General features: G+C 29.3%; 1 protein-coding gene across 1 annotated transcript in view; it reads right to left on the minus strand.

The window, feature by feature from the left end:
• Positions 1-9,882, minus strand: part of Synj (synaptojanin) — a 47,407-nt gene extending 37,525 nt beyond the window's left edge. Inside the window, exons 1-5 of the mRNA XM_087161772.1 lie at positions 9,584-9,882; positions 7,996-8,082; positions 5,717-5,984; positions 2,638-2,863; positions 2,481-2,564 (exon numbers count right to left, since the gene is read on the minus strand). Of these exons, the coding sequence (XP_087017898.1) occupies positions 2,481-2,564; positions 2,638-2,863; positions 5,717-5,984; positions 7,996-8,082; positions 9,584-9,716 (798 nt within the window). The 5' untranslated portion in view covers positions 9,717-9,882. The remainder of the gene's footprint in view (positions 1-2,480; positions 2,565-2,637; positions 2,864-5,716; positions 5,985-7,995; positions 8,083-9,583) is intronic.
• Positions 9,883-10,087: the final 205 nt, after the last annotated feature.

Raw genomic sequence — 10,087 nt, forward strand, 5'->3', positions numbered from 1 at the left:
ATATTAAACCCACATTTTTATTAAGCAATATTAGGGTGCAATTTTTTATACAGATAGTTATTGACCACCTAAAATAGTTGGATTTAATTACGAAAATTCAAACGAAAGCAAGAACGTATTGACTTTCACAGCACAGCGATTGTAAGTGAACGGCAGATGGACACATGTGACGTCAGTTCGTGAATAATCACGTGACTCCCCGTTTCAGGTGAAAACGGAAGTAAGCGTTTTTTGATTAAAAATAACTAAAAAAATAGCCTTCTTAGGAAAGTAATAAAATGTTTTCTGGGAGTTTTGAGGGATTCTGAATGCATTAAAATTTTTAAAAAAATTGACTGTAATTGTCCATTAATTGTCATCATGCAAGTCAAAATGTCATTCCGTCACATATGGAATTGCCCTATATATAATATCATTACTTTTGTATGATTTACTATTATTAACTATTATATCCTCATTTTCATATAAAACATAGAATATTAACGCTTTTTAGATTTAAACTAACTACAACGAGCAGATTTTAAGTATTTTAATGTAATTGTAAAAAAAAAGAGTATACAGTCGAACCTCGATTTCACGAATTTTTCGATATCTCGAAAAAAAAATTCCCTTCAAGTTTCCTATACACTCAATGTTAAAAAAAACTTGATATCTCGATTTTTTTTTTCTAATCCCTCGATAACTTGAATTTTTTTCCATAAATAGTGTAATTTTTTTTTCTGAAAGTAAAAAAAATATTTAAAAAAAAATTTTTAAAAATAGAAAACCAATTCTCATAATCATAACCAATTTTCAACAAGCACTTTCCGCAGTGGACACTGTACGGAGATTTATTGAGAGGCAGTCGAATATGTCAGAGGAGACATTTAAAGCTATAATCTACTTAGAAAGTGTTATAGACAAACTTTCTTACACATCTCTAAAGCAAACAATTGAATCTTTTTAAGTGTAAAGGTGTTTTTAGAATAAATATGAATAGCAAATAAGGTATGTAAAGAGCATTTTTCTTTATTCTACCATCGATAACATGCGATTTTTGATAATTCGAATTTTCGGTATCTCGAATTTTTTCTCCTCTCCCTACAAGTTCGAGATATTCAGGTTTGACTGTACTTACAAATGGAATTACATAGAGATAAGTTTTTTTTTAAAATGTGATAATGTGGTTGAAATATTGTAAAATATTTATTTATGCTTTACAAAATCATTTGCATACAGTAATCAAAGCTTATGATTTAATGTATAAAATTAATTTCTTTCTATATTTGAATGCATAAAAAATAACCAAGTGTTTAAAGCCAAGCAGAATTTTAGTATGAGTTCAAAAATATATTGCAAAATTTCTCGAGTTTTGTTTCAAAAATATATTGCAAAAATAATTTTTGCTACATTTTGGCTTCTCTACTATTAAAAAATTCTTCTTAAAAAACTGATAAAATCAGTAATTTAATTCATTCATCATTTCAACTCTTTAATTGTATTCATTTAACTCTTGATATCAGCAATTTGATTTAAATACCAATAACATGACTCTTTAACTCTGAGTTTTTAAATTTGTTGAATATTTTAAATATGGTGTAATAAAATTGATATGAAGCAAAATATAAATAATTTGAAACAATACTGATCTAAAAAGATAGATAATATTTCAAGCTTAATCATATGAATTCACTCTTTTTTTTTTAATTTGGTAGTAGAGAAAATTTTATCAACAACAGTCTAAAACATTTTATTGAACAATATTTGGAATAAAAAATGACACTTTCGGACTCATTTACAGATTCTACAACTGTAAAATTCATTTGATGAAAAGTTTTATTAATATTTTTGTTTTTGTAAAAGGTATGATGTTTAAATTGAGGTATATTTTTAAATATTTTTATTGAAAATGCAGCAGTTCACATGCAATATTATTTTCAATTAAGATTTGTGTAGATATGTATAGGCTGTTCATATATTTCTCTTTTAGGGTTACAAACCAGTTTTGATTTTTAAAAAAAAGATACACATACTTAATAATTTTTAATAATTGAATATAAGAGCATTTTATTTTGGAAAAATAAATCAAAGATGCTAATTTTGACAGCCATCTTATGAATTAAATGAAGTATGTAATTAAATTATGTATAATAAAGATTTCATCTGTAGCAATGCAACTGATAAAAATTAATGAGTCCTCTTCTCAATCAGCTTGTTTCTTTTAAATACACATTCATTTTCAACTGTGACCAACTTTCAATATATTGAAAACACTTTTCCCTAAATTTCTAAATGATAGTTGTGTCTTCTTTTAAAAATGCTCAATTGCAATTAATTTAGCTCTTTCTAAAACAAACTAGATTTTAAACTACAGATAGCTAAACCCAAGACTGTTTCAAAATTTACAAGTAAAACAATCTGTAACAAAAAATAGAAAAAATGCTTATGAATTATAATAATAAAAATACATTACATTTCAAATACACAGCAACATAAATTACCTGTAAGCCTGGCTGTTCCCAAAATAAAGGAACTGATCCCCGAATTTGTACATATGAGCAAACTCTGTCTTCCAAATATATGACCTGAAATGTTGAAATTCGACATAACTAACATGCTTACAGAAAAAAATAAAAATTCATATGAAAAGTTTTTAACCTGTTCTGTTTCTACAAAGTTTGCCACACAACCATCATCATTTGTACCTCTTACGTTAAATCGGGTACCAGCCCTCTCAGAACTAAGTCTTGAAATAATGCAGCCACGAGCTTGTAAATGTCCCACATAAATTGTGCGAATCTCAATGCCACCGCAAATAACTTTGAGCAGCCACTCATCACAGTTAATACCATTAGTAAGGAAATTAATGTGCATTGTCTTATTCCTAAATACAAAATGAAGCATACATCAGGGTGCATAGCCAAATCTTTCAACAAAAAATAAGCACCTTTTGAGTACTTTTTAAGCACTAAATATATTTTTACGCACTATATACAATAAAAAATGCAAAATAATTTTCAAAGACTTTACATGATCATAATATAATAACTAGTTTCTGATAAAGATGTCTTTTTTTGATTATATTAGCCACCATAAAAATATCGAGAGATTTTTCGGTTCAATTTCAGAGGGTGGAAAATGAAGCCTGAAATTGAGAATATCTAGCAAAATGCTGAGTTGCACATGACAGTGACATGAATCTCACCAAACAGAGCTCAGTATACGCACATGCTAGCCAATCAATATTTCATCAAGCATGTAAAATGATTGGCGCTTTCATACGCTATAGGCCGAAATGCATTGCATTTCAATAAATTGTGAAAATGTCGAATAGAACAATGTGAAAAGCACAACTTTGCATATTATGTGACGAAAATCGATACGGTAAAGAAAAAATCTCATTTTCAAAAAGGAAAAATTAAGCACTTTTTAAAAACACCCATTAAAAAAAGCACCTTAAGGGCTTTTAAAAAATGAAAATAAGTACTTTTTAAAAACACTACGCACCATGATACATGAATTGAAAGCATCATGATACATAAAATAAACATCCCAACAATACAGTTGAACTTATAAAAAGAGTATAACAACTATGGCAATTTCTTAGTTAAATATGAGAGCTGGTTAAAACTTGAGTGAGTCTCTCAAAATTATTAATAAAAAATAAATTACAATCAACAAGAAACAGTTAAAAAATTCATACTTTTCATTATTATTAAATTATGCAAAAGAAAAAAGACTAGTATCTTAGGCTATTGCTAAAGGTGAAAAATGTATGATATTGTATACATATTATCTTATAGCTTTTTTTTTTAATTCCAGAAACACGTATTTGAGACACACACAGAATTGGAATGAAAGTGGAGCAAGTACAGTTATATTTCCTCATTTCTCATCCCACTTCCCTGCGTCACATGCTCCTTCTATTTCGCGATATTAACAGAGGGACGTGCCGTGACAGTTTAAAAACGTAGATAGAAGTTTTTGCCACTGGATGATCCATATGAAAAGTTATTTCTCCAAAATTTTCAGGTAGAGTTTCAGGTTTTTCTGGTAAAAAATGTCTGGATAAGTTTGATAGAGTCAGGGGTCTGTCTAGGTTTTTCTGAAAGGTACCTATTTTGTGAAAATTTAGATGCAATTTGTGAAAATTAAAAATTATATTAAAAAATCAACACAAAAATATGAATTTTTCATTTCTTATGGGATACAAAAAAAAATTTTGAGAAAAAGAATTTCGTGAAACTACCGTTTTTCCTAAATTTGAACTTGCGAAAGTACCGCTAAACGGTAGTAAATTTGGTCTGGACAGATCCCTGAGAGTGGATACCGAATGGTATTTTTTTCCTTATTACTAACCAGATATAGATCATTTTAAATATATTTATATATATTATATAGATAATTTTAAGTATATTTAAAAAGATATACAGTCGAATCCTGCTTTAAGGAATTCCTAGGAACCGAAGCGATCACTGCGCAATAACGAAAATGCGTTATACCGATATTACAAATTTCAACATTAAACAAAATTATTTTGTTATACTGAAATTTTTCGCGTAAAAAAATAAATATTGCATTTAATCACAGGTTTGATCTGTTTGTACTCTACATTTAAAAAATATAAATTCAATATTTTAAAAGCTCACAAAACAATTAAATTAAAAGGAACTATTTATTTATTATCACTTACCTATCAGAAGTTACGTAATCGGTAATTTTTCTCAATTGGTTGATTGGTTCTAATGCCACTTGCCACACGGGCAAACCTGCTTGGTGAAACTGAGCAAATTTAAGGCGGAGTGTGCGTTCCTTGTTTTTCAGTGGCGCCATCTATGGCCAAGAACACGACTTCTGGCACACCTAACGTCACACCCGTTTTATAGGGCGGATCCATTCATTCATCCGCAGATCGTAATTTTTACCTGAATCAGAGAACAATCAATATCCAATCCAGTACCCCCAGAGGTCTTGATTTGTTATGGGAACATGGAGGAATTTTGCGACTCGACAGATGTAATGTGCATCAGTCACTTTACTACAAGGGGAGTCATTGGCCGGCGGGGTTCGAACTCTCGGACATGTGCCCACCGCCCCACCGCCCAGGCTATCCCGGCCTATTTTTCTCAGTACAAATGATTTAAGAACCAATAGAAATTACAAACTTCTCCAAATTTTGCTCATTTTCAAACAACTGAACTGAAAACCACTCTCTTGAAAAGCCACATGTATTTTTACTTCTTCAAACATGAATGGGTTGGGGTTTAGTTTCTTCATGGGGGTCCCTTCCGAGTGATTCCTCTATTTTGATATGTTCCTTTCATATCTGAAACTTTTTGTTTTGAAGATGCTTAAATATTTGAATTCTGAGATCATTGTGTACTTTTGAAGAATGGAAAAGTGTTATGAACATGAGAGAAAATGAGAATCATTGCTTATTTTCACTGTCATTAAATCGGATTAAGAATTTTGTAATATCGGTAATTTTAATTTATTGTTTCTATGGAGATTCAGTTGGGGATACGGAAAATATTTGTTATGTTGAAATTTTCGTTATTTTGGATTTCACTAAAACGGGATTTGACTATATAACTAAAATATTTTTACAAAATTAATGTTTTTTTTTTAAAAAAAAAACTTTTACAGTCTCATTAAAATATTCAAATAATGAGTCTTTATAATTTAATTTATATTATATTAACAAATAAATTAAAAGTTTATAGGATAACTATGTTACCAAAAAAATCTGTTATCTGATTCACTAGATGCATGAGCCCGTTGTTCGCAGAGAGTCAAATCGAGAGGCCGGCCACTGGTACACCAGGAGAAGTAGAAGGTGCCAGAATTCAAAACTTTACGAACTTCTTGTATTCTTTCAATATCCATGGGATTGTTGCGTAAAGACACGAAATTAGTTTCAGTTACTCGGAATATTTCACTGCCTAGAACTTTGCCAACTGAGAGGCAGCTATTCACCAGCACAAGATAAGAAATTGTCACATCACCTATATTCATATAAAAGTCTTTTAAAATTCATCATAAATACCACTAAGTAAAATTAAAAAAATTGTAAGATTCTTTTAACATGTTTGGTTTTTTAAATTGAGAGGGGAAAATTTTACATAAAAAATCAAATAACTTTTCCAGATTTTTAGATTACGAAAATTAGAAAACTACAAGAAGCTAAAATCATAGACCACATTAACTTTTAAAGTTAGAGACAAGGGGAATGCTCATGCAAATTGAATTGCATTAAGATCTTTAAAAGTTACAAACTATGATACTTATGGATCCATAAATCCTAATAGTGGTTACATTTTGAATACATTTTGTGCCCATAAGCAGAATATTTTCAAATGTTCTGCAACAGGACTCATTAATTTATACAAATGTTCTGCAAGCATTTCACAGCAAAAAAAAAAAAAAAAGTCAACTTTACGTTAAAATACTATATTTTCATTTATTAAAATACAGGATCATACACAGAAACACTACATTATTTTTTAAACTAAGGCAAACATTCTTGATTTATTACTTTTTCAATCGCTTTTGAAGTACAAAGTTTTGTTAATGACGATGATGAATTATTAATAAAATGGCTATGATAAGCCTATGAAAATCTTTCGAAGGAAAACGTTGTCACTTATTCAATATACAAATTGTTCTGCAGGACTCACTTGTTTGTTCTGCGACTTACGTCACAGTTTTAGGCACTTTCTGCTTCTGGGATTTTGTGCAATTTTGATTTTAAATATACCAATTTTTAATTATAAGCCATTTTCAACAAATTTTTTTCTTTCAACTTTCAAAATTTTGAACAGGAGTGTAAATTGAATGTGCCAGTAAAATTTGTCTCTTAATAGTAGTGACTACACTTCAAAAGTAGTCAGTGACATTTACCCTTAAATAAATAGCTGTAGCAAACTAAATTTTAAAAAAAAAGGTAGTTGTAGCTAACCTGGGGAAAAAAACTACTTTAATCTTTTGCTCTAAGATAGTTTTGCGGTACAGATTAATTTTATTATCATGGACATTTTCCTTCTTAAATTTCCTTTCTTTTTTTAATTTTTCTCCCCATTGAATTTTATTTATTAAACATGGTTTTTTAAGAGTATTTATTATGCAAATAACTAAATTGATATTAATTATAGTGATGCAATGGCTTCTCCAATAAACTAAACATTTTTACTCGAGATTAATTCCAACATACTTAAAATATACTCCAATTAACCTTAACTGTGCTTTAAAGAGCTCCAGAACACGGACATCGTTAGCGGGAAAGGGGCTAAAGTGGATATATGCCCTCCCAATTATTAGAAACTTCTAAAAGTCCCTGTCAATATTTCCGACAAACGAAGAAATTGTTTATCAATTTAATGTCAATGAATGCAAAGACGGGAAAGACATTACTCTTTTTTACAGATATTTAGCAGATTATTCTAACTGCTTTGAAAGAAGTGCAAAAATGCTACTCCCCTAGCAGCAAAATAACTCGGGTCTTCATTGGACCAATATTCACAAATCTTAGTTCAATAAGTGTTCAAAGGTCCATTATTTTCCGATTTCGGCCCTATGTAGAATTTTACAGCTCACCCAATATTTTACTGCCATTTTACAACAAATATCGGCCCTAGATAGAGCTTTCAGATTCACTCGACATTTTAGATTCTTTATTTGGCCAATATAGGCCCTATATTCGCCGTACATAGGCAGATATTGGCCTTGTATTAAAAAATCTAGGCATTCCAATATTGGTCTCTTGGCGGATTTTCGTGTAGGACCCTTATTGAGCCCAATTGGGGTCAAGAAAAAATTGTTGTTAGTGCTCATATACTGCTTTAAACATCCAAATAACTGTGATTAATAAACAATATTATGTCCCTTTCATCTTACAACAGTTTTTAAGAATTTTTTTCCTTCAAAAAGCCACTTTTTTTTAAAACTAAAGACCATTATTTAAAAAAAGAAAAGGAAAACTTTAGCCAGTCTTTTTAGGCAACCAGCAACTTAGTTTACCTTGATACATTTGTAGAACTCCTAAACAGCCATAAGCATCAGGAAGTCTGGAACAACTTTTTTTTAAGCTTTCAAATTCATCAGAGGCTGAAATAAAAATGTAGTATTAATTATATAATTATTTATTAAATTTTATTAATTAAATTTTTTATTAATTATTAAAAAATTTCATTAAATAAATTTAATAAGTAATAAAATAATAAATTAAATTTATAACAAATAATTAATTAAATTTATTAATTATTAGTAATATAAGAATTTTTTAAATTAAATTTTATTATTATTAATTAAAACTTTATGTTATTAAAATATCAATATACCATTGCAGAAAAAATTACAGTTGTAATTATTATATACTTGTTGATTGAACAAAAATACGACTTAAAATTTGTATCACAGTTAAAAGCAAAAAAATAATAAAAACTTAAATATTAATAAATAATAACAAAAAAATAGTAATTGAATTGGATGTCTGCAAGTGACGTCATCTAGGTAAGTCGTGGCATTTGTGGAACGCTCAGTCGCAGCCACCGGGGCATTTTTTATTGCATCCCTTGATGGACCCACAAAGGTGTGTACCCCTTAAATTTTAAAAACTTGTTCAAATAGAACCTTGTTACTTTACTAAATTAATGGTAAAAGTATTTGGAAGAAATTGCTACAAACTACTGTTTCTTTGTATCGTACTACACTACAAATTATGAAATAAAGTAGCGACTTTAGTAGTTTCAATCCTTGTAGTGCGCTTCTTCCTACCTCTGTGATAAGTTATGCTGATTTTTCACATTTATATGCACTTTATTGTTTGAGGAGAGAAACACAAGATTTGTCCCTGTGCACTAAAAATTCCAGTTTTGCCCCAGAAGCTGTTTTCCTTTCGCTAGTACTTATCGATTAGAAAATGGGAGTTTTTCAAACTGCTACAAGGAATAAGTTATTAAGACAAAGTGGAATAATAAGCTATGCATTATGAGAACAAAATAAAATAAGTGTCAATACTAGTAACTTCATCTTAAACCTCATTTAGCAAACATAGGCATTACGCAGATAACATAATAAAACAATCCTTTGAAAGATTTGGTTCAATGATACAAGGACATGTTTAAGGATAAAACCTCAGATTTTAAACAGGGTTCCAACTCAATTTCAGAATACAAACACACACATATATACATAAATATAGACACAATAAAGCTAAAATATATATACAACATATGCTTTAATAAATAATAATAATCTAAACATAATATATATATATATATATATATATATATATATATATATATATATATATATATATATATATATATATATATATATATATATATATATATAATTATACTTCTCAATCAATAACGGAAAAAAAACGAGCAAATATCAGAAAATATTCAGTGAATAAAAGATCTAAGCACCCATATAAATGTTAAACGCGTCGCAATGACATTAATAAAAAGAGATTGTTCCCAAGAGATTTTCTCTCAACATATATTTCTATAGAATTGGGTGCTTATTTCATTCAAATAAAAAGTTATACAAAATGCTTTCACATAAGGGATTTATTTTATGAAATAAAGAAAAAGTTTCTCACATAAAACACGAATATATCCATCTTCAAAGATGAGAGCATCATTTTTATTTCTTTGCTCTAACAAAATAAAATATGAGCCTCCTCCCTCATGTTTAGTACGATGATATACACGAAAAGTTTTTCCAAGGGTCATGATTAAATTGCAATAAGTAGCTTTTCGAAAAGCAAATTATTTTAACAGTCTGAAAACATTATTACAGTTTTTTTGACACAGGTTAGGAGATAACAGACATCAAATTTCTCTTTTCGTTTTCTTATTTACAAACAGTTTTCTGCTGCAGTAGCTGTTGCCAGTTTTTAATATTCGTATGCAAAACAGAATAAAAAATATTGTATTGTGAAAACTCACAGTTTTCTCTGCTCGCTGTGATCAGCAGTGCGTGAGACGCATTGTTTAAAAATGGCTCTGAATGAAACTAGCACTTATATGCAATAGCTAAGCACTTATATGCAATAGCTGATATGCAAGGCCGGGATAGCCTGGTCGGTAGGGCGCTGGGCCCA

The sequence above is a fragment of the Parasteatoda tepidariorum genome, chromosome 4 (assembly GCF_982258835.1).
Source record: "Parasteatoda tepidariorum strain Cologne lab strain chromosome 4, Ptep-v5.0, whole genome shotgun sequence".
NCBI classification, from domain to species: Eukaryota; Metazoa; Arthropoda; class Arachnida; order Araneae; family Theridiidae; genus Parasteatoda; species Parasteatoda tepidariorum.